Below are 26,295 nucleotides of genomic sequence, written 5' to 3'. Positions count from 1 at the left end.
AATCATTGATAGGTCAGCAGAGAGCTTCTATTCTGAGCAATTGCAAAGAGTTGTTTTGAAGCTCAGAGCTGGAAGTTCCAGAAAGTTTCTTTAGTTTCCCAGTTAGGCCTATGTTGCCCTTTCCGACAGACTTACAGATTTACAGGGTCATTCAAGCTCCAGTGGGCCAGCCTCCATAATGCCAGTGCAGTGTGCCCATTACCTCCGTCACCCCGAGCTGCGGCGAGACTGCCAACATTAAAGTTGTCATCTGGTTTGGTGGAAATATTCACGACAGGATCTACTTGGGGGCCTGGGGGGTTTGTGGCAATTGCTCCTCATGCCATGTTGGCATGGGCAACTGTTGTTACTCGTGCTGTTTCTAAAGAGAGACCCCATGACTGGGGACAGTCTTTGCAAATAACATAACCAATATCACTAATGTGCTAGGAGTTTACTCCCAGTAAATGAGACATTTATGACCTTTTTATGTCAGTAGCTCTTATGGCTAACCTGGACAAACAAAATACTGGTGGGAAGCAATAGGACAGTTTCTCCAACTCCATTCCTGATAGTTTAGGGTCCACTGTAAGGGTGTTCCCCTTGCCTGAGGGTGAACGCCAGGTGGAACCGCACTTTAAATGAGGTGGGGGGACTAGGAGCTGGGTACATAGAACACCTGCTAATGTTTTGAGGAATGTCCTCTAAATGAGGCCCTTCACACAGTGCTTCTTGTGGCCAGATTGCCTGTCTTTGTCTAAGAGACAAAGACAGAAGGAGGAATTGAATAATAAAAGGCTAGAGCAATTAATTGTAGCGTGATATATTACTATGCATTGATGAATGAAAAGGTCAGCAAGTGATTGCCAGAGATGTAGCTACATTAGAGCTGGGTCAGTAAGTAGTGAATAATCGCCATTGCCTCGAAGCGCTATAGACAGAGGTGTCCGCCACACATACTGCTGTTTCATTCTCATAATGTGGAGAGTGGATGGAGACAAAGAAAGCTTGTCAAGAGGTGAACTTGTCAGGCTGTTGCAACTGTGGAAGCCAAAAGCAGTCAATCGTAGATAGGTGTTCCTACCCATAATATCATACAAGTGCCATTTTATTCTTTTATACCTTAAGAAAGATTTGCCATGGATATTTACTTGTTCTATCTCCAGGGGAGGAGATCTCCACAGAGGTATCATGAAACCTCCTTCCCCTGCCTTGTGCTGTCTTGGTGAATATCCTCATCGTATACTGATGTATGCTATGGTTATAGGCATCCTAAAATTGGCCGCAAACTATTGGCCAGCCTCCATTCTTGTTTCTGAAGTTCACGATTAATGCTGGAAAAAGAAATCCCACTGGAGGTTCTCACAGGTAATATGTTGGCGTCTCTTGAACAAGGCTCTGAAACTGTTGATTTTGAAAATATGTCCCCTAGTGAAACTACTTTGCTTCTAAGTCTCCTGTGCCTCTTTCTCGGTCTCTCCTCATCTCAGGTGGTATTGGAGGCATTGCGCGCTGCCCTGCTGACAAAGCCGGTGCACAGCGAGGCCGAAGGCCTGGTGGAGAAGCCTCACATCAGGAAAATGCCAGAACGTGTGGGGAAGGTGAGGGCACCCTGTGGCTACGGATTGCTTCAGGCCAAGGAAGAGGCTAGGAAGGTGAAGGCCCTCCGGAAGCTCATGAAGGTGAGTCCCCTCACACCACAAGCACCTTCAGCCATAATTGTACCCATGTATTCTTGCACCCTCAGCCTTAATGCCTTGCACTTCTAGCATCACATTGCATCCTCATTGTTAAACCCTGAGCCACACACCATACATCTGCTAGTCTCAGGCTTTCATCCTATTCCTTGCACCCTCAATGGTACCTCTCCCAAAACTGTTCGACTTGCAATCTTTGGCCCTCATATTTATGGCCTTACCTTTACCCACATATCCTTACACCCACATCCTTTTTTCTTTAAACATTCCATTCTCTTTCTTGCACCCTTAGCCTTACACCACCATTCTTGCACATGCACCCTTCGTCATTAACATCATCCCCTGATTCTTACATCCTCCAAAAGACCCACCATCCCTTCACTACACTCTGTCACTATAATCGATACCATCACACTATTATTGTTTACTCACATTTTAAACAGCTGCACTTATGTTTGGCCAATGCACCCTGATGCCTTTTGTCCTCCCCTTAGAGTTGCCTCCTTCATATGCTGTTTGTGCTGGTGGTGCTCATCCTGAACTACCAGAGCTGTTTCCATGACAGCAACATCCGCCTCCTGAAAACTGCTGTGAAGCGGACCCTCACAGTGCAGCGAGGGCATGGCATGAACTTCACAGCGATTCAAGGGTACGACTGAGGAGAAGACTGTGAGATGGGAAGGCAGGGGAGAGGACCTGGGTACAGAGCTGACAAGGGAGCATGCAGCAATGAGCCGGGGGTAGGAGCGTGTGAGTGGGCTGGCCAGGGGCAAGTGAGTGAGGGGCGAAGCGCAGGTGGAGTTGACCGGTCCCAGTGTTGAACCAGATAATCAGATTTTATATCAGCCTGTCCACACTGCAGGTCCAGAGATCACCGCCGGGCAGGCCGGGATCTCTGATGATCCCAGGTGCCCTGCTGTCGTGGCTGTGGAGCCCACTGGCAGGCTACCCGTCAAATTGAAATGTGGGCCTTACCTGAAATGTGGCATTGGAAGCCTGGTGATAAATGATTACATTTGGGGAATTGAAATTAAACTATAGCCGACGTATTCAGTATGTTATGTAAATATTGAATGGCATAGCTAGTGAGACAAAGGTACACTATATTTCTGTAAAAATGGACATGTTGGGACCTGGCGTTAGTCCAGTAACTGCTTATGTTCTGCTGTGAAGGTTAGAAGGGGAAAACTACGAGAGTAAAGGCAGTGCAGTGGCAGAGGGCAGAGTAGCGAAGAGATGGTGAATTAAACACCCAGTAAAGCAATGCACTCAGGCTTAAACCTGATTTCAGGCTACTGAGTTGCTCAGATTAATTTGAACATGGGCGCTGATGTGTGTCTGAAGCTGGCTGTCTTCACTACTGCTTCACCCTCATATCTAAGCAAGCAGAAAAGCTGGTAGCAGGGTTACTCTGTTTTATACCGTGGACCCATTCCAGATTAATATGTTGCACATTATACCTCCATCCAGGTGCTGGTCGTGTTTAATTTGTTAAATAAAGATTTTTATTTGGGCGTCAACTGCAGGTAGCGCCATTATGGCTCACCATAATGCGACCTGTAAGTCGGCAATACGCAGTATGTAACCATCGTTTCCAGATCTAATTTCTGGAAATGAGTGAGTGAGTGAAATGAGTGAAACTTTTGGAAGTGAAACAGGATGCTGCCAAGTAAGTTGTTATTTTTCGACCCAAGAAGATGAGAAGGATGGTATAAAGTATCAGTCGATGCACAACGACGTTCGGAGAAATCCCCATCAAACGTTAGAGGTGGTTCTGAGGTGTTCAACAAAGTGGGGAATCAAGGTTTGGGTAAACCATTTTGCTATATTAAAATATAGAAAGCATTCTTGCCTCAATTGTCATAGAAAATAAATGTGCTGCAACAACGAGAATCCAAAATATGTTCTCTGCTTGCTGCAAGACCGTAAGTGGTTAGTATTCGAGCCGAGAACTTCTAAAAGCAGAAAACCGTCATTTGGCACATGAAAACATATCGAACAGTCACCAGCTTTGATGGCACAGATAACAAGTCAGAATGGATGTATGACGTTACAACGCATACTTTTACAACGCCTACCTTTACAACGCATTTTTTACACCGCAACATCCATTACAACGCATACCATTACAACGCATGCCATTACAACGAATTCTTTGAAACTACCTTTACAACGCATTCCACTACAACGCATACTACATTTACAACGCATACCATTACAACGCATAACATTACATTGCATGTAAGGTAAGTACTGGATAGTGTAGAGGTAAAAATTACTATTCTAACTCCAGGGGGTGCAACAGTAGGGTAAGTGTTGGATAGTGTAGGGGTTAAAATTACTATTCTAACTCCAGGGGGTGCAACAGTAGGGTAAGTATTGGATAGTGTAGGGGTAAAAATTACTATTCTAACTCCAGGGGGTGCAACAGTAGGGTAAGAGTTGGATAGTGTAGGGGTAACAATTATATTCTAACTCCAGGGGGTGCAACAGTAGGGTAAGTATTGGATAGTGTAGGGGTAAAAATTACTATTCTAACTCCAGGGGGTGCAACAGTAGGGTAAGTGTTGGATAGTGTAGGGGTAAAAATTACTATTCTAACTCCAGGGGGTGCAACAGTAGGGTAAGTGTTGGATAGTGTAAGGGTACTATGTGTTGTAATGCTATGCGTTGTAATGGTATGCGTTGTAATGACTGTGTTGTGATGGCATGCGTTGTAATGGTGTGCGTTGTAGTGTCATGCGTTGTAATGGTTGTGTTGTAAATGCATGCGTTGTAATGGATGTTGCGTTGTAAAAGTTTCATTGTAATGGTAGTGCGTTGGAAAAGTTGCGTTGTAAAGGTTGTTTCCCAGTCAGAATAGCTTGCAGATATGGCATTCTTAGAAGAAGGTGGATTGTGCTGCGCACACCGTCACTTCATAATTGAATTAAATCATCGAAACACATTTTTGTATAATGTGCGTGCAAACTAGGAAGAGTTTGCCTGCCTCTACTAAAACATGGAAAATGAACAAATGACTCTTCACTTGTTCACTTGAGTCACTTGTTCATTTTCCATTCTTAGACGAAAGGCCATAGAGGAGCCAGAGGAGCCAGAGGAGCCTCGGGGCAAACAAGGAGGTGAACCCCCTGCTGCAGAATGAGCGTTATACCATCTCGGGGTCAGCCATTCAGTCCTGAAACAAATTCTTCAGACTATGTCTAGGGAACTTTTACCAGCAATGGCTCATGCTTATTGACAATCTGAGACGAAAATGATTGTCTGATTGTCATCCAATTCGAAAATGAAACCCTCAGGTTCTAAAACATCACGGTTGAATTGAAGGCTGAAAAATCTCTAACTTCGAAAGACAAGCCAAATACAATCAATTTGAGTTCTAGGTACCATCAAGATCGAACAAAGAGTCTGGAGACACAGACTCCTAAGAGAAAGGACAAGCCTACAAAGGATGACAAAGTCAACATAACATATACGCTGAAGAAAAAGAAAGGGCGTTCTGAATACCACAATTGCATCTTCATTAGTAAAGATAAGTTATTACAGAATAAAAGAGCTTTCGTGGCACTGGGCAGCACTATCCTCCTACCACACACAATGGCATTGAAAACACCTAGTAAGAAGGTAGAAACACATGCAAACAAGGAAAGGAAGAGGCCAGGCTTGCCTTTATAGGAGAGACGTGTCCGGCTACATATCAAACAGAAGAGGAAGACTCTTCACATAAAGGAGAAGGCACTTTCACAGCAGGAGATGACTTCATTCAACCTCGAGACACAATAGAAGATATTTGACCCCTCATGCAATTACCAGGTACCATTCGAACTGTCTGTTAATCCTGGGTATGTAGTTGATTTGCTCCAGTTCGACCTGGCCTTCCAGGAACGTCACTGACCTGACACATTTCCTTCTCCACTGCTCATCTGATACCTTTATCTGCAGGTGGGAGGTCCTTGCCTATCTCCCTGTTGGGTCACTGGCACTGACATACATCAAACTCTAGAAATGTCTGCAGCTATGCTATTGTAGATCCTGATCTCTTTAATAGTTGTAAACATGTACAAATAGGCATAGTGGTGAGATAACACACCAAACCTTGCCCTGCTTATCCGTATCAGTTAGGTCTCCCACGCGCTCCTTCGCATCGCCATGTCCTCACATCAAAGCTCTTTGTACAAGGGAAAGTCCTTGACTTCACCTGGTGCTTCCTCAAGACAGCGCAGGGCTCACCATTTAGCAAACTCGCCCACATGTGAATTTCCATTGCATTTGAGCTTATCCTGCTCTGCTACGAGGAGATGTCCGAAATACTGTGTGGTTGGTACACAGAAATGTGCATACAGTGTCTTATTTACATAAGCTCTTTGCTTGAACTGTTATGTAGCACACACTAGCCCAAGAGCACACTGGAGCTCTTTACAAGCCTGATGAGCTTAGATAACACACAATAGAGTAATAGAAGTCTCATATCCAGAAGGAAGATGATGTAGAATATCAGAAAACAAGATCACGTACGCGAAATAAGATCTGAAATACATTTTCATTTATATTTTGTGAACAAGAGGGGGTTGATGCCTCAACTAATCTCTGTAGAAAGCAAGCCTTGTCTTAGGGTTTTTGTGTGTGTTTTACATTTGGGATTTTAATCTGAAAATAATGTTTCACTTGTAGTCATGTGCAGGAATGTATGTGACTATCTAGCGATAGGAAGTGTAGTTACTTCGAAAATAAAGCATCTTTTTCATCTTCTGAATGCCTGGAAGCAAAGCCTGTGAAAAGGGAGAAGATTATTTGTGATGTGGTCTAACTTTTGCAAACCAGCACCAAATAAACTGCAGAATCGAAGATAGCTCTTAATTAGGCCAATGTTGAGTTAGGAACTCAATATCTACACCCGACAAACTCATGCACACTCACAGATAATACTGGTTTCTGTTAATGTTCAATTACTATTTGAAACATGATCTAATTTCGTGATAAAAAGAGAAGCTCAAGCCATAACGTTGCATCTCAATTTTAACTAAATGAATATGAGTTTTGCTTTTCTGCAGCATACAGATCAAACATACCCGTAAAGTTAGTTTGATTTGATAAAGTTAGTAAAGATCAACCCAACTGCCCTACGTTGCCATGTGTGTAGGGGTGACAATAGAAGATTTAGGGCTATGTGAGATTATCAGATTGCCAAAGACGTCTTTATTTTACTCCTAACTGAGACCCTCTTAAGGAGTCACTCACAAAGGGATGTAGTTATCAAAAGTGCAGAAAGTGCAGTGAAACAGGGGCCTAAAAATCTGACAGGCTCATGCACCCCAATATCAGATGTTTCCGTGCTTGCATTAGAGCTCATGGCGTCCATGCTACGCCTTTGACTTGACACATTTCAAATGTGTTACACACTGCAGGGAGGCAGTCAGGAAAAACTGAACAGAACTTCATAGCATCCAGGCCTTGAGACGTTAGTTCTTCAATGACATTTATGAGTTAATTCGTGGTACTGAATCACATTCATGTCACCTATCTTTAAAATGCGGGAGTGGCCTTCTGTTGACTACGCCCTTTACTTAATTTGAATGCTTCATTCAATCAGCTTATCTCAGATAGGGTCCTTAATATATAATGCTCTTGTGCGTGATGGCAACGTGCTGGTTGAACTTCCGCAATCCACTTTCAGTCCTTTAAGGGCAAGGCTACCCGTGGAGAATGAGCCAAACCAGTGCCCCATCTCATCACCAGTGGCCAGAGACCAGACCACATCACCAAGTCCCAGTTCTTCATGCAGCCTCAACTTTAGTGATCCAATACATGCAGATCAATTTACCCTGGAACCAAACGTTGCACAATTAGTTCAATATAACCTTCAATGCTAGACATCGGAAAGATGTAATGAACACATTGTAAGGCTAGATGCACTCATAGCATATTGAGGTGTTCAGGAGCAGAGGGTGGTCGCGGTGCACAATTCAGAAAAATGTTGAGGTGTACTAGAAGATGCAGGCGTATCACAATTTGCTCATGCACCCTTAGAGGTGCTGGGGAATACAGTGAAGGATGTAGAGGGAAAGGCAGAAAGTGGGGGCAAAGAGAAAACTGACAGGCATTCTATTGGTGCAGGGCGACTCGCATATAAAAAGGGGCACAGTGGACCTGGCATACATTGAGGGATTTTTGGTATAAACCTAATGGTGATTGAAATGAGTACAATGTTGTTTTCTCTAACATTGAGTTTGGCTCGTTTTGCAGCTCCACAGACTTCTGGCATTGGATAGACTCTGCTTTACTTCCCCATCTTCACGGGGACACCAGGATCAATCTAGTAGGGGCTCCACGGCTCCGCCAAGTGTGCACAGCTCCAGACATGGCTTCTGGTAAGGCTGCAGACTAATCTGAGCTGGAACGTCATGTCACTTGCACTCCAGTATCACTCTCCATCTACTGTACCCTCCGTTCTCTACACCACGCCACCCATCACCATACTTTATTGTCCTCTCTTCAATCATCCATTCCCCTCCACACTCACACTCCATGACATCCTCCAGAGCCTCCATCCTGATCCTCCCTTCTCTTCCTTTGCCTGTTACCATCTGTCTCTAACCCCGTACTAGACCTGCCCCACTCCCTAATTTGGTCTGCCTTCCATCACAATCCCTTCACCCATTTCTATTCCTCAACATAATCCTCCCCTATCTCCATCACAATCCTCTAACCTTTACACCCTCCTTTACACCCTCTAGCAGCATTCTGCAGGCAGTCGCCATCCCAACCCCATTTTTATTCATTACCCTTCAGCCTTACCCAGTTTCTCCTGCCCTTCTCAGCGCCCCCTCTCCCATCCCATTACTTGCTGCTCCATTCTTTCCTCTCCCATCTCCATCCCATCAAATCGTTTTCTTCATCCTTTATGCTATCACCTAGCTCCCCTTCCATCTCATAGGCTCCACTTGCCCCCATCCCATTAACTCTCCCTTCACTCAGTCGTTCCTTGCCCTGTTCACCCCATCATCTCTTTCTCCAGATTATATCCCCACTATGTTATGTTATGTTATTGGGGTTGCTTATATAGCGCACGGCTACTCCAGGGAGTGTCCCGGCGCTTTCTGACCCCAAACTAAGAAAGGAGATGGAAAAAAAACAAAAACATAACAAGTTACTGCTTGTACAGCCAAGTTTTCAAGGCCTTTCTAAAGGCAAGCAGATTAGAGGTACGGCGCAGATCAACAGGCAGGGAGTTCCATAGTTTGGGGGCAAGATGTGTAAAGGAACGTCCACCTATCCTGACCCTCCTAATGGGAGGAACCGTTGCCAGGCCAAGACATTCAGATCGGAGAGATCTGGTGGGTTTATAGAAAAGAAGCCGTTTCTGAATGTACGAGGCCCCAACCAGATGGAGTGCCTTGTGGGCTAGAGTGAGAGCCTTGAAAGTAATCCGCTTCTTCACTGGGAGCCAAAAACCATAAATGTAAATGTAAATGTAAATGTAAATGTGTTTCGATTTATATAGCGCACTTTAACCCAGGGGTCCCAAGGCGCTTGCTTAGGGAACCCGTCCTGGTATTCCCCTGTGAGATATCCCGGCCGGGTATCCACAAGGTGAAAGCCAGGCATCCCGCTGCGAGGGGCCGTAGTGGAGATTAAGCAAGCTATTGCCCAGAGTTGCAGAGTGTGACCCCGTGAGTCGAGTAGGCACCGGAGCGAGAATTGTCGACTCCGTGGAATTTTTGAGCCCGAGACCCGCCGAGGCGGGGAATCGAACCCTGGTCCACGGCCGATCTCAGCTTCCGGGTCTGCCGCCTCTAACCACTGAGCCACGCTTCTAAATCAATTTATTTCATCACCTCCTATCCCATCATACACATTCAATCTATTTCTCACCTCGTTATGTCTTCCATTCTATCCCTCCCATTCCTCCTGCTCGCTCCACCCCCCTACCATGACCATCCAAACAACTTTACATCCACACATGCTCATTTCCTTCACCTCCTTTTCTCCATCAATTCCTAACTACCTTTAATTTCATCTCCCTTCATCATGTCACATCCTCTCAACGGAATTGAAATAGCGCATCACCTCCTTCCATCTCAGCACTTTCACCTCCTCAGCATGTTTCCACCTCATCACATTATCTCGACTTCATTCACATAAACCTCCAGCCTTCTGTCTCCATTCATCATTCCCTCCTCCACCACATCACTCACATTAACTCTTCCACTCTTGCATACCCTCTCGCTACCCCATTCCACCAGTGCACTGTTCATCCCATTACCTTCCCCGGTATTATTCTAGCCTCTGCCATCATTTCAACTCGTTGTGTTTTCTGTGATTTTTAAATCTTCTACTTCGTTATGTGTCCCATTCCTTTCCTTGTCGGCCAGGATTTACGCTCACATTTTCTATTAACAGCCGTCTATCCTTTAATGTATGCCTCTTCTATTCCTAATATCAAAACTCCTTGACTCTGACTTAAATTATGTTCTGTTTACTACAAATTGCTCAATCACAGTTCAGATCGCCCCTCTAGGATCTCTGCTATCTTTCTCTTTCTGCTAGTGTATGCCTCCTCTGAGATGTCCTGCCTGCATGCAGTGCAGTATGCCACATCCTCTTCATTAGTCAGTCCTATCACTCTAGGTCTATGGATGCCACATCTTACGGAAGTCCCCCACCCACTAAGTAATATAACTTATATACATCCTTTACTGTCAGACGCTGGGCGTGGCCTACTCAGATCTTAGCCCCCTAGGTCATGGCCTATTCTGATGGCAGAGTGGTGTGCCATAGTGCGGTTTGTTCTTTGATACCAGCCCTATCCCATCCCATTGTTTATAGCTCTTCCTTCATATTAGTCCTTCCTCGTTTGATATATGCCCCTCTCTGGTGTCAGACATGTATTCCCTGCTTTATTCCATTCTCTAAAATCGAGCCTCCAACAGGTTTATGTATGTCACTGCCTGATTGCTTTCCATTCTTCCTGTAGTGCGTGCTTTTCCTGCTGTGTCATCAGTTCTCTATCCTAGCTCCATTGAATGGAACAGAATTAATTTTCAATCATCAGAAGCCTTCCATCCCGGACTGATCGAAGATCCATGCTCCAGTGCCATCCCTTCAAACTCTTCAAATGATCCTATCAGGTAATAATATCTGTGATTGCCTTCAGGGCAGAGAGCATCAGTGTTTGATAACATTCTGCGGCGGTGTTATTGCGCTCAGTTTAGCGATACTAGCTTATCCTTCAACCCCCTGGAAATGCGATACCATATGACACGCACTCCTGTAACCAGGTTGCCAGATGAGGTCATTTAGATAATCTGGTACAGCTGAGGTCTGCATGCTGTAGGGTCACTTTTCAGAGTTGGTAAGCACTAGTTCTTCAACATTAGGGGTGAGAGGAAAGAACGAAAGCTCTTACTTTCTCTGGCAGAACCTTGAGAGAGTGGAAAACTGGCCTCACTAGGGAGTTTTCATCTGTCCCCTTATGCTCTTTTCCTAGGAACATCTTCTCCACTATCATTTTGATATTTTATTGCTTGTATTGATTTTACTTTTGAATTTTTGTAGTGCACACTTTCACACTTAGAGTGTCAATGTGATGCAGATTTATCAAAACAGGAAACAGGTCTCAGGGATGCACCTTACATGAATCCAACAGGAGAGATAGAACTCTGAGTTTTTGCTGCATGCTTCTAAACAGCGAGACTAGGCAGTCTGGGGGATAGAGGACAGAACCTGTCACTCGAACCGTGAGCCCCGTGCTCCGGCGTCTGCCGCTCTGGCCGCTGCGCCACACCTCTCTCTAGCTTAAGGGAAACAGCTGGATTGCTTGCACCAGGGCCTCTGATGATCACATTGGGTGTTCCTCCTTCTTCCCCTAGGTGGGTATGTTATGGGCTTCTTTTCGTCCTTTACCTGTTGGATCTCCTGCAGGCATCCCTTTCTCGTGTGGTGCTGATAACAGTTCTTCAGAGCAGTTTTATGTAATGTACTGACACTTCAGGCACACTGTCACTTGTTTCCCTGGACAGATTTTGGGTCTTTGGGCATCTGAACATTTATGGCAGTAACGAAGGGTCCTGGCAAGAGCTCGGCACCAGTCTGTCCGAAGCACAGATGACTCTGCGCGAGCTGCAGGACATTAACTGGATCAGCAAAAGGTACTGGGCATGACTACAGCAGGCTGTACAATGTGATTATGCAGTGTTTCTTAAATCAAGCTATTTTTAAATGTTTGACTTTGCAACTACTTGTCACAAAACAATGTTCCATATTGGAGTAGTTTTGTTAAGAACTGTCACAGATAACTCTATACAGTGGCAAAAACATGAATGGCGACAAGTGGTGCATCTGGCACAGGGAATAGTGACTTAGGTCCTCATTACGATGGCGGTCGGATGGGCGTCGGACTGACATCATTTCAGGCTCGAGACTGTCCAACAAGCATTCGGCTTCCACAACAGCCCAATTATGATACGACCGCAGCGCAGGCGAACATAAACATGCCAATTTAAATAGCGGCTTGCACTGAACACAAACTGCAGTAGAAAATGGCATGTTTTACACATCCATGCAGCCTGTGCCAGGCACCATGTAGTGCCTGGAACAGGGTGCATGTGTATGTTTGGGGAGCACCCCAAAGTCACTTTCCAACAGCCTTTTCAAGGTGGTTGTCCCCCAATGAAAAGGCTGTTGGAAACTGTCATCCTAATCCGTACAGTGGTGATTCCTCAGGCACCGCCTCCATTGTAGGGATTAGGCTCTGAGTGCCGCACTGACAGGCTCCTTGAGGCGGCGGTCTTTCCCAAGCGCGATGCGCTCCGACTGCCAGTATCCCAACCCGGCAGTCGGATCACTGCCTCAGATGTCCGATGGATCGATGGACTCTCAGTGGCGATCCGCCCGACATTATAATTAGGCCCTTAGTTGCTTAAAATATATGAATAATCAAAGACTGCACAATTGAGTCCCATATATGCAATAAACATAGCTGTTAATGCACTTGACACTTCAAAATTCTTTCTTAGGATCAAAAGGGCTAGTCTGGTTAATAAAGTTGTCGACATTTCGACCTCAGCTGTATATAATTGGACAAGGTCATCATCACAACAGTGGTTTTAACAAGCGGTCACCATTTATAATGGCTCTTTAGAAGTCAGCGGAGACAAAATATCACTTATAGACAAATTTATATTGAAAAATCAAGTTTATAAATCAGTTAGGTGTGTGCGGCCAATAATTAAAGCAGCAGATATAATGCGAGAAGCATACACTCAGACCATTGATTGAAAATGGAACTTTGATAGACTTATGTCACTTCATCAAGCTGAGCCCTTTAGCAGTTTCAAGAGGAGGGTTTCCACTAGGCATAAGTCCTTGATTTTCATAACCATAGAAAGACAAGCATTATGTAGCCTGATACCTCTTGCTTTGTGTCTATGTAGATTTCAGTTCATCTCTCAAATAAGGTTAATGAATATCACCTATCGGCGAGGTCAGACGGATGAAGAAATGACATTGGTCTCTGATTCTTATACACTGAAGCATAAACCAGAGTTTGTCTGACGCTCGGTAGAGCTCAGGTGCTAAGGAGTATTACAACGTGCTGGGAAATAGGTTTATAGTCTGACACCATTTTATTCACTTTGTTTGTTATTGATGTCCCATGAAACTAGCTGATGTCTTCCCCCTTGAACAAACCATCACAGTGGTCTGGGAGGCAATTGGTGTGTCTTGTTCATAAAATAACTTTTGAACATGATGTTTTGAAACAAATACAGTAGTTCTCGGTGAGGCAAAGACCTCCAAGGGCTGTGACGTCTCAGAGGGAATTCTAAGGTTGATCAGGACTACACTGGCTCTGGTATTTACAGCGGTACGGCTGGAAATCTTTGTCGGGGCACAAATGCAAGTAGTGAGCCCAAGTTGTATCACTACTGTGTGTATTAGTGAAACTTGGGAAAACCTTTTCAAAGTATGTAAGTTAAAATTGTAAGACTTGTCAGTGCTTTTAGTTTTCTCCACTTTCTTTTCTTCTATTTTTTTGTAGATTTCTCTTTGTTTATTTCTCTGAATCCCTCCATTTTAATAACTTCCTTTTTCCTCCTCCTTTGTAATCCTCTCCATTTGTCTCTTTTGCCCCCTATCATGAAAAGTATGCGAGAATCCCCAAAGAGGGCCTGTGGCTCCATCCACATGTTGGTCCAATGAGTACGTTTTGCTTGGGCAGCAATTGTTGCTTCCACAAACAAGTGCTTGCCTGCCACACAACTGTGATCGTTTCGTTTATTTATTCAGCTGCCTGAACTTGAACCGTCAGGGGCACATGCAATGCTATTAAAGTGTAGTTAACTGATAATGTATGTCAGCACAGATGGAAGGAAGGCAGTCATTAACATACATGGATTTTTAGGTCTGGCTTGACAATGCAACTGTCACCTAACCTTTTACCCTACACTAATATTATTCTACAGTTATTTGCTTACACACAAATAGATATCCATTCCCATGCTATTTACTTGTAATGATTCACATTACAATGCAAAATTCCTTTGAAGCCAGACCTACTGGCATTGCAATTCAGTATTGGCTGAAGATGTTTGAAACTGGTAAGGCGCAAAAGTCATCTTTGACTTGCTTTGAGTGACACCAACTAAACCAAGCGAGTTTGTTTACTGTTGAGTAAACTAACCCCTAGCCAAGACATGGCCTGTTTGGATGTCAAACACTACATGGCTTTAAAGTCACTGGCAGCAATGGGACCAGTGTGTGCAATGCATCACATACAGCAGGGTGCACAAGTGCTCTTCCGTTTGTTTTAGCCACTATTGTACATAAAGGAGGTGGTCGTACCGGGGTAGATGTAAACCCACATTTATAAAGCGTGCATATTGGTGCAAGAAGTGTGCTCATAAGAAAAGAATCCTACATCTAGGACAGCTTTAACCTCCTGTTATTGGTGTAGTATGTGTGGACATGTTGATTGCACAGTCATTTCTCAAGCTGCTTGTTTCACATGCTGTTTTTTCACTCTGCTCGTAACTATGGTTAATTGTAGCCAGCGGACGCATCTCAGTTATAGTTATCTCAAAAAATAAGTAGTGCAGCCACAGGCGCCTTACTTGTCTGCAGTGTCGGAGATGCATGACACACAGCTCTGCTATCATCGTGGACTTCTTTAGTTCATAACTTTGCGCTCAGTACTAAAACCCTGTCTGAGGATAATTTTTAAAAAACATAGCTAATCATTGTGCACTGTAAAATAACGCTGCTCCACAATTGGCCATGTTGTCTGGTCTTCCCACTCCTGTGCTGTCTGGCTCTATTGTGCCCGAGCTTGGAGGATGCTTTGTACCAAAGAACCAATGCGGATGTAGCTCTTATGATATGTATTATATTAAATAATTATATTAAATATCACAAGAGCTGCGCCTGGGTCGGATGGACAAGGCAACACAGTGAACGAGTGAAGTTACGGAGGGCTGCTATTGCTGGCCCAGCCCCTGCCCTCAAGGCACAGTGAATTTGTACTGATGAGCCTTAAGTGCGCATGTCAGGCTGCCCGAGTGCGGATACTTCCCAGTCTGCCATGCGCACTTTAATTACACAGCGCCGCGGCTCTCCATTGCAGAAGCGATCCCCCCTCCCTCCCTGTTGGCATGTGACACCAATGAAAGTAAATGTAGCCAGCTCAGGGACGGCACGAAGTCTTGACAAACATGAGTTCAAATAAGTAAAATAAAGAATTAAAACTGCTTTATTTTCAAGGAGGATGGTGGGTTATAGTAGTGGCACAACTTTCTTTCACCCCTATTGAGGAACTGCCGCTGTTGCCAATGCATGTTCTTTACTTTATTTTCTACTGGCTTTATTTTTTCTGTCGCTCTCTTATTCTTTCACTCCCTCTCTCTTATATTTTTCACCCATGTTTATTTCTTCTACTCCTCATGCTTTTTCCAGTTCCATTCCTTTGTTTCCATCGCTTTTCCTTTTCCTTTGCCTGCACGTTCTTCTTTCCTGAATGTCTCCTTTTTCGTTTAACTATTTATTATTTCCCTCACCTCTGACTGGCTCGTTTCCCGAGCACTCAAACCTACTTGCCACTGTTATTCAGCCTCTCCTCAGTGCACTTGATTTTTACGATCCTCTTCCAGAGCCCTGCAGAGCAGATTGCAGAGTTGAGAGATATTATAAATAAAAGTAACCCTCACCTTTATCCTTACTATGTGTAGATGATATGCTTTGCACACTCCTGCCATCTAGTGTTGGGCTAGAATGATTACAAGCTTTTTTTCTTTAAAGAATTGGCTTAAGTTTCGAGGTGAACTAGCTCGCTGAAACCCACACTGCACCAGGTAACCGACTCCATCTCCTTTTCCACAATTGGGCTTAGTTGTGCTTCAATTGCTAAGTCACTGCAGCAACCAAAAAAGTGAAAACGTTTGACACCAGAAATACATATCCATTCACATGCTATTTACGTGTAATGATTCACATTACCATACTAAATTCCTTTAAAGCCAGACTTCCTGACATTGCAAATCAGTAGTGGCTGGTGAAGTTTGGAAGTGGTGAAGTGCAAAAGTCATCTTCAGCTTTCACTGAGTGAACAAAGGGAGTGACAACAAACGACCCATGGGAGTTCGTATAATGCTGAGTAAACTAACCCATAGCCAAGACATGGCCTGTTTGGATGGCAAACACTACATGGCTTTAAACTCCCCGGCAGCGATGGGAACAGTGTGTGCAATGCATCACATAAAGCAGGGTGCAGAGGTGCTCTTCCATTTGTTTTGAGCGATTAAGAATTTCAAGCATAAAACAGCATAAGCAAAACCTAATGACATAACATCAGCCAAGGTAAGGACACAGGAACAGATAATATAGGAAAGAGTTTGGAGAATACTACATTTTAGTTTTAGCCTTATTGCAACAGTGGTTTTTGCGGTGTCATACCAGCACAGGATCTGTAACCTCTGGTTTACCTAGTTACCCCAACATGCATTCACGTAATGCTTATTTTTTACTTGTAAAGCGCAGCAGCTGCCCCAGCAAAGGGGCGTCCCAGCGCTGACAGCAGAGTAACTGACACGTGCGGGTGGAACAGATAATAGGACTACGGTGCAGGGAAAAGGTGAGTTTTAATGGCCTTCCTGAATTCTAGGTAGTTGTTAAGACCCCGGATGTGAGCAGGAAGTGCGTTCCAGAGGAGGGCCGCTCTGCTACGAAAGGAGCAGCCTCCAGCACGGACTCTCTGTGTCCTGGGGACCACCACCAGGTGTTGACCCTGTGAGCAGAGATGTCGTGAGGGAACATATGGCAAGATGAGGTTGGCCAGAATAATAGGGATGGTTAATGTCAAGGCTTTGAAAGAGATGCATAGAGCCTTGAATTAAATTCGGCTGGCCACGGGCAACCAATGAAGACGACGAATGGCGCCAGGCACCGGGCAAGACCTGCGCAAACCCAGAAGGGTTTCCTGCTGCCGTGTTCTGTGCCCTTTGTAGGCTCAGAGTTTCAGCCTTATTGGACCCCAAATACAGAGAGCAGGCATAGTCCAGTCTTGACATTACAGATGCCTGAATGATGATCTGTCGTGTGGGTGCATCGAAGAAACCCAATAGGGGTCTAAGCCCCTGTAGTAGTCAAAAGCAGGTCCCTGCCACCTTTTTGGTTTGAACTCGGAAGTTGAGGGACGAGTCCAGACACCCTCTAGATTTTTCACAACCAGCTTGAGTGGAGGGGCTGGGGGGCACCACCAAGGCTAGCGGCCCACCAGAGGCTCCACTGACCATGGTCCTTCCCCACCAGCAATACCTCCAACTTGCTGGCATTCAGCTGGGGACAGTAGGTGGTCATCCACTCAGTGACTGCCGCTAGGTCGCCCTGAAGCTTAAGGGTGTCCCGTTCGGCGCGTTCGAGAGTGCCACCCCCAACTGTGTATCATCGGCGTAGGAGACCATGGTCAGACCCCTGCTCTTGGCTACTGCAGCCAGGGGTTGGACATAAAGATTAAATAACAGGGGGCTGAGGGAGGAACCCTGTGGCACCCCTTGTTTGATGGGGTGTTCGCCTGAGGCATACGGGTGGACTGTTACCACGAACGACCTCTCATGAACGAATGAGGAAAGCCACTCCAGTGCCGGACCAATAATTCCCGCCTCCTCCAGGCGTCGCAGCAGTATGGCATGGAACACTGTGTCAAACGCGGCACTTAGAGCCAATAGAATCAGATCTGACGTTCGACCAGCGTCCAGTGCTGACCAGAGATGTTCTATCACAGCCAGGAGAGCAGACTCCATGCTGTGTCCTGGTCGAAAGCCATTCTGGGAGGGGTCCAGCGTGTTATTCATGGTCAGAAAGTCCCACAGGAGGGAGTTGACATATGCCTCTGTGATCTTTGCCGCCCAAGGGAGCAAGGAAATAGGGCGGTAGTTCTCCGGTTTAGCTGGGTCAAGAGAATGTTTTTTTGAGCAGGGGTATCACCTTGGCCTGTTTTCCTGCCCTGGGCATGGTTGCCATGGCAAGGGACCTGTTTATCACCTGGCCCAAAGAGGATATTGTTGCAGGACGTACTTTCCTAAATTGGTCTGATTTGAGCGGGTCTGCAGGGGATCCGGACTTAATTTTGCTGCACAATGCTAGCAGCTGGTCGGCAGGGAGTGGCGGAAAGGCCTCTAAGGTATTAGCCTTTTGACAACACCGTGTCACCTGCATGTTACTATGTGCAGTCGTAAAGGACCTGCAGATGTTATCCACCTTCTTAACAAAGAAGGTGGCAAGGTCCTCACACTGCTCACTGGACTTGATAGTCGGCCGAGCGGCGGTCTGCTGGGATTGAAGGCTAGAGAGTATTGAAAAAATGCTTTTCGCTGGGTTGTTACTCTTGCAGATTTGATTGGCGTAAAATGCCGCTTGTGCCAATTGAATGGCCTTATGGTATGTCTTAATCGCCGCCCTGTAGATATCCTTCGCAGCGGATCGAAATCCTTTCTCCATATACGCTCCAACCTCTTACAGCCCTTGCGCATATCGGCCAGTTCGCCTTTATACCATGGTCTAGTTGAGATTTGCGGTTAATAGACCATTTCTGAGGAACTAAGCTGTCTAAAAGCTGGCTGATCCAGTCAGAGAACACCCTGTATGCCTCATTGGGGTTGTCCGGCAAACTCGGGCAAGCAACCGAGAGGTAGGTGTCAAATTGATCCCAGTTCAATTTGTGCCATGGGTGTTTGAGAGAGGTCATCCGATCCTCATTCTGTGCAGGGATTGTACCGTGGAGTAACATAGGGGCCAGATAGTGGTCTGTACATCCCATGGGGATGGCAACGTGCACTGTAAGCGAGAGTATGTTTGTGAAAACTGGGTCTAGCAGGTGGCCGGCAATATGCTTCGGACTGGAACCAGTTGCACTAGCTGGCATGCCGCAAGGTCAGCTGCAAAATTAGCCATGTCAGTGTCATCATGATTATCCAGATGAAGGTTCAGATCCCCAGTGAAGGTAAGGTTAGCTGTGTTAACCACCAACGCGCTGACTGTCTCCATGAGGGCTTCCCTAAAGTCTGTGGATGACCCAGGGGACCGGTATACTAGGAGCTCTGACATCGTATAGTTTGGGCTCAGTGTAATCTTAAAGTGTACGCATTCGGTTACAACCTGTTTTACGAAAGTACAGGAGTAGCAGGATTTGAAAACAACCGCGATGCCCCCGCCTCTAGATGCTGTCTTAATAGTGAGAATACAATAGCCTACAGGGAGCGCTAGGCCAGGCTCGGCTATCATGGCATCAGAGAGCCACGCTCAGTAAGGAAGAGGACGTCCGGAGAGGCGTCCTCTAATAGGTCATGGACATAAGCGTAGTGTTTGGCTAAGGAGCGACAATTAAAATAAAAAATGCTAATATGCTTCTTATACCGGGGAGGTGGCAGCGTGGAGACGGGGTTGATGCAGCATTGAAGCCACACTGTAGACAACAAGCTCTCAATAGCATCCCCACAGGACTGTGTGCAGCTGCTCACCGAATTCCCAATTTTTAAAAGATCGTTCCAGGCATAGGTCAGCCTATCTCTAGTAAAAAGGGCAGCATGTCTGGCGTCTGGCGTTGAACTGGCGCGGACGAGCGCAGAAGGGCTTGCCTTTGGCACGTTGACTGCGCGTGTCCACTGCGCTTCCGTGCCATAGGCCCCTTTTCACTGGGGTCTGTGCCAAGTTTTTAGAAGACTAGAATGTCTCCTCACCCAAAATGTCGGAGGAGCACGGCACACCGGAAGTGGGTTTCCGCTACTCACAACTCCCCTCACGCAAATAGCCTGCTAATGGCTGGGGTGCACCGGGGAGGGACTGGCAGAGTCTGGTCCCAAACTCGGGTATCGGTAAGTGAGCAGCGAGTTTTAGTGCACTTGCGCAAATTTTAAAGACATATTATAGCATAGTAAAATTTCAAAGTAAGGTCACATACTCTAAAAACATATTTCCTAAAACACTTGAGGGCACACACACAGGTAAAACAAACACAGCTTCCTGCAACCGAGCTGTCCTCTAGCACGTCAGTTGTATGCTGTGATCATGAATCAACTGCGCTTTCTCGCCATCTGCCCCTTTTTACTGGGGCTGGTGGCAAGTTTTTAGAAGACTAGACCGTCTACTCACCCAAAATAGTGGAGGAGCACGGCACAACGGAAGTGGATATCCGCCACTCACAACTGACTCCACGCAAACAGCCTGCTAATGGCTGGTGTTGGACCGGGGAGGGACTGGCGGAATCTGGTCCCAAACTCGGATATCGGTAAGTGAGCAGCGAGTTTTAGTGCACTTGCGCAAATTTTAAAGACATATTATAGCATAGTAAAATTTCAAAGTCAGGTCACATACTCTAAAAACATATTTCCTAAAACACTCTAGGGCACGCACACAGGTAAAACAAACACAGCTTCCTACAACTGAGCTGTCCTCTAGCACGTCAGTTGCATGCTGTGATCATGAATCAACTGCGATTCCGCGCCATCGGCCCCTTTTCACTAGGGCTGGTGCCAAGTTTTTAGAAGACTGGACCATCTCCTCACCCAAAATGGCAGAGGAGCACAGCACACCGAAAGTGGGTATCCGCCACTCATAACTCCCTCGACGCAAACAGCCTGCTAATGGCTGGTGGTGGACTGGGGAGGGACTGGCGGAATCTGGTCCCAAATTCGGGTATCGGTATGTGAGCAGCGAGTTTTAGTGCAAATGCGCATATTTTAAAGACATAGTATAGCATAGTAAAATTTCAATGTCAGGTCACATACTTTAAAAACATATTTCCTAAAACACTCGAGGGCACACACATAGGTAAAATTTGTTTTTTTTTTTAAAAACAAGCCAACAGCAATGGGATAGAAGGTGGGTGCAATATTTCCACTAGTTCCTGTGACAATGCTGTAAACAAAGAGGTTGAGTCCAAAGATGATAGAGTAGGACCATCCTGTACACCGGAGGAACAAAAGGAGCAGAGTCCTCTCCATACCACCTGAAGATGCTGACTCCAGAGGCGTTCAATCTCCAGGACCCCCACCGAAACTCACACCCGGGACAAAGACTATACCTGATGATTCTGGGCTTGATTCTGAGGACCAGTCCCAAAACCATGGGCTTCGAAAAGATACTGCACCACATAAGAAGGGACTTCTAGCTCTGGATCAACGTTGAAAGGAGTCTTGGCTTCATCGAGAGAACACCCCGGAAAGTGGCAATAGTTTTCCAAAGCACTGCCACAATGTTCGATAGGCAGCACTGGCCACTCTATTGGAGAACGCACCTTGTGTCAACACTGGAGGAGGCCGATCAAAAGGATGAGGTTCTCGAAGTCAAAACGAATCTGAAGGTCAAGGAAACCCTTGAGGCTGAGATAATGCTGCATGCTCTTTGATGCCGAAATCGACTTTGAAGCCCTAAAAGACTTCAGCACCAAGCTCACAGACTGGACAAGAAAGTTCAGGAATTCCAGACAGTAGATCCACAGATATGGGATAGTATTCCCAGGCCACTATAGGAGATACCAGCAACTTCCGAAACAATGCAAACTCACATTTGAAGAAGCAATTTCTGAGGACATTAGAAAGTGTTTAAATATAAAAAAAAAAGTGGAAGGCAGACATTCCATTCACCTTACTATCACCAATGTAGCCACGGTCCATATACTCACTTCTACCATCCATCACTAACATAACTGAATCCACAAGGAGCTGATTAGCAAGATGATGCATGATTGTCTACAGGTAGACACAGTAGATGGCACAGCCTTAGAGCCCTATCCTGTAATGGCATCCCCACCAGATGACACCACCACATATCATGCAGTTATTATCTAGGCAATAGCACCATCCACAATTGCAATGCACACCAACGCAGAAATCATATACAGGAAGCATAAAGGAACTCTCGCTAAAAGGGAGTTCAAAAAAGCAAGGACAAAACATAAAAAACGAATTTGCGCTCTAAAACAAAAAAAATCTAGAGATGAAATGGAGCTATGTATTCTTGTTAGCACCTGCTATGTCGAGAAAATTCTGGGAATATGTCAATGGCCTTAATAACAAAAGCATCACCAAAGTAAATGCTGTTTCTGCGAAATTATAGACAAATCATGTTATTTCTGTACCTAGGCCCTGACCCATCCTTCGCCTTTAGGGAAGTGCAATCGGGATATGAAATGGGAGACCACACCAAGGAACCGATCCACCTAACAGTAAAGGAACCAAAAACAATACTCCAAACAATATACAAAGATGGGGCTTGAGCTAAATGGCCTAACTGGTAACATCTTTAATGATGATACAGACTTTGGGCGCCACAAATTCAAGATTGCATTTGGTCATCAAACATTCCTGAACCATGGAGAGGCTCCTTTCTGCATCAATTCATATAAAAGGTGACAGCTCAAAACCGGAAAACTATAGGCTAATAGCCCTATTGAATGTAGAGGGCCACGTTATTCCTACCGGCGGTTGTGGACCTGAGCAACCGGGGGTTGCCTGCAACTCTCCGCCTTTGCAGAAGTCCTACTGCACAATTTGGAGGATTGGGTAACAGATAAGAATATCATCCAGTATGAACAGACAGGGTTGCACCCTAAGGCGTCTACTATGGATAATGTAATAGCCCTGTCCTTCTTGGCAAGTTAAGCAGAAAAATAAGAGTAGAGTCCATTATATGCATGCTTTCTAGACTACAGAGTGATGTATGATAGAATTGATCGCAACATCTTATGGGCAAAGCTTGCCGAGTGGGGATACTGAAAACCTGCTAAACTCAATAATCGCCACATATACGGATACTTGGGCACAAATCGATCAGTCTCAAACCCACTCTTCTTTAAAAAACAAATACAAACAAAGGATTAAAACAGCGTTGAGTAACAGCACCCATGTTGTTTATACTGCTGGTCTAGGGCCAGCACTATCCAAAGGAAATTTTTGTTTCAACCAAAACTGGGGACACTAAAACTACCGATTACACACTACATCAATGACCTTGTTATCCTGGACCACGTCCTCAATGGGATGCAGAGGGCTTTAAGCATACTGTTTTCTTAAAACACTAACAACTGCCTAACAGCCAACACCGCAAAAACTACGGTGCTGATCTCCAAACCTTTCACAGAGATAGAACCCGGGCCGCTCAATATAAAAACAACTAACAAATATAACTATCTGGACATATGGCTTTCCGCCCTCAAGTGAAGCATTCTTACAGTCCAGGGCAATAGAATAAAAGGCAGGGAAAAAAAACATTTGCACTGGCAAAACTTCATCAAAACCTGCACAGCCCTGCTACAGAAGGAATTCGTATAGTAATTGAGGCTAAACTGCTCACAGCTATAAATGATGGGCACCTTGGCTTTTCCAGGATGCTATCGAATATCCTTGGGCAGTTTACAGGAAAATTGTTATCATACCGAAACGCACACGGTGCATCCAATTGTGTTGGAGTTTGGGCTCTTGCGCCAGGAAATTGAGTGCAAATTGGCCATTCAATTGTAAAAGATCACCATCAGGTTGCCTCTGCGAAAGAAGGTACAACAAAGCGTGAATTGCAGGTCATATTTGAAGAAGGATTACGCTTCTGACCAAATTCCATACATAGCTCTAAATACTTGAACTTGAATTTCTGACTCATAAAACATACTGTGATAACATAAATTCAACATCAGTTAAAGAGCATTTTAAAAACTCACGGTAGGCAATTGTCCAAGGCGTTCGACTGGCAGGAAGCAATGCGCACTTTTGAGGGCTCCAGGGTTGCTTCATTCGAACGAGGCAGCAGCTGTTCAGCCATATTTAAAAGCCCATTGGACGAGCCAGCTCTCCTCCCTATGATACTCCTGGTACTTACCGCTATGGAAATTCAGAGCACATTGGAGATCAAGACGGCCTGGCAGCAGTGGTGTCTGTGCACTTATGTTACTGAATCGCGGACTCACCTATTTTGCTGTTGTCCTGAGCTGATAACTGACATGCGTACTTTGCGGACACCTTTATTTATGAAGCATGGGAGAACCTGCAGGAAGCTGTTACTTACATCAACGTGTGATGTTTCAATGCAACCAGCTAGAATGGCAAAATACTGTTCCCTAGTAGGGGCCCGGATAAGGGAAGGCAATATTTGACCACCATCGGTTGTATATCCCCTACCAGAACCCCAGAAAGGAACTATTAGTTTGTCCCCGCCCGCCCACGAATGCTGTTCACAGTGACTATCATTAAGGCGCATTGCAAATGTGTTTGTACCTGGACTGCTGTTGTCATATTTGTATTTTCGACCAAACCTTGCACATTATCCCTCTCTTTTTACAGTAGGTGACTTGGAATTAATCAGGTACTTGTCTCAGGTGGTGGCAGAAAAGGCGCTGACTGACTTAATCTTTGCACTCTTCTAGGCCAAAACAAAGGCTGCAAACTCTTGGACAGAATTCCAGAAAGCAATTACTTGCTTGTTAAGTTAACAACTGCTCAAGATTTGTGTTTAAAATGACTCGCATTAAGGCAAAGCGCACTTTTGTATCAGCCTGAAAAGTTGTTCTTACTTTTGTATTTATCAAACTTTTTGTGTTTTGTACTAAGCGACATGGAATTAATCAAATACTTTTATCAGCGGGGGGAAGGCACGGTGTTGATCATACCCTTGCATTTTAGACCAAACCTTGCACTTTACACATCGTGCACTGTGGGGCACATTCCTAACTAAGCACTGTAGGGTGGTCGCAAAAGCTTTGTTGACGTAACAGGCACAACACTGACCCGTGCAAACAATATGATCTCCAGGAGCGGACCGGACAGGTAAGCGCGGTGGGGATGGGGCGGGTTGACAGACCACGACGAGCTAAAATAACGTTTGTTAAAAAAAGAAAACCACTTACCTTGCACTTGCTGCATCGCCTAGTGGACGGTGTGGCGAGCGCAGGGTAAGTGTTTTTTGTTTTTTAATGTTATATTTTAACTCGTCATCATCTGTCGACTCCCCCCCCCTTCCCCCCTGCCTCAACACCGCTTCCAATGATTTTTCTTCTTTTTAAACTTCATTGCAGTTCTTTTTGTTGTGATGTCTTCTTTTTATTGTGATTTTATTTAAACATACAATAAAGTATCAGTTTGTGTTTGTGTGTGAGAGAAAATTGCAATGCATGTATAGGAGGAAGAAGATTACCTTTTCACTGAGACACTCTCGGAAAGAGAAAAAAATATTTTGGGGCATATTATCAAGAACGGCGTTAAAATTATCGCTGCTTTAGCGGCAGGAAACTGCTGCTAAAGCGGCGATAATGGGCTTGATAACATGCCCTTGAGAATACCACTAGAAGCCCATGTTGACACCAGAACATGGGCAGGGCCGGACTGAGACCAGCAACCAGCCCTGGCAGGTTGCTTCTCCACCGGCCCTGATAACGGGAGGGTAGGGGGTTGTTACCCGCAAAGCACTGCTACCGCTTTTCTTACAGAGGGACGATTTTGCAGTGCTTCTACAAAACCGGCACTCTGTAAGAAAAGCGGCCCCCTGCGGCCACCAAACCGGCCCCCCCCCTCCAGCCCACCGGGGAAATGCCTGGTGCCCGCAAATGCCAGTCCGGCCCTGAACATGGGCTTCTACGGGAATTCACAAGGGCATATTATCAAGCCCATTATCACCACTTTAGCGTCAGTTTCCTGCCGCTAAAGCTGCGATAATTTTAACGCTGTTTCTTGATAATATGCCCCAAAGTTCTTATCCCTTCTTAAAACCATGTTGACGGAGGGCTAGAGTGGTGATCTCATGAGTATGGAAGACGTTTAAGGTAAAGCCACAAGACCCACTGTGTAGCTCTGGATAGGTGCACTGGCCCTTTTAGTGGTACACACCACCAGGAAGCGTGCATTCATACAGGCGACGCACTACCCCCCAAGATAACGAACGTTTGCCCATATAGTGTTGAGTAAAAATTGCAAATTAATGAAGTAATACTATCACAAAATGCGCTACATTAAACTGAGTGATTTAACAATTATGGTTGTATAATATAGTCAATCCTAAGGTATAATTTTCTCCATTCAGTGGCCCATCCGGTGTAAGCATGAGCGGATTTTGCGGATTGGCAATCCGCGAATTTGCGGATTTGCGAACT

The 26,295-nt window shown here is 45.3% G+C and overlaps 1 protein-coding gene across 1 annotated transcript in view; it reads left to right on the top strand.

The window, feature by feature from the left end:
* The window catches only part of LOC147702167 (polycystin-1-like), a 599,895-nt gene that overhangs the window by 497,808 nt on the left and 75,792 nt on the right, over positions 1-26,295 (top strand). Inside the window, exons 38-42 of the mRNA XM_086930810.1 lie at positions 1,470-1,661; positions 2,171-2,325; positions 7,920-8,044; positions 10,651-10,804; positions 11,696-11,824. Coding sequence (XP_086786936.1) covers positions 1,470-1,661; positions 2,171-2,325; positions 7,920-8,044; positions 10,651-10,804; positions 11,696-11,824 — 755 coding nt within the window. The remainder of the gene's footprint in view (positions 1-1,469; positions 1,662-2,170; positions 2,326-7,919; positions 8,045-10,650; positions 10,805-11,695; positions 11,825-26,295) is intronic.

This window comes from Lissotriton vulgaris, chromosome 7, assembly GCF_964263255.1.
Source record: "Lissotriton vulgaris chromosome 7, aLisVul1.2, whole genome shotgun sequence".
NCBI lineage: Eukaryota > Metazoa > Chordata > Amphibia > Caudata > Salamandridae > Lissotriton > Lissotriton vulgaris.
This window is presented reverse-complemented; position numbering and strand designations above follow the sequence as displayed.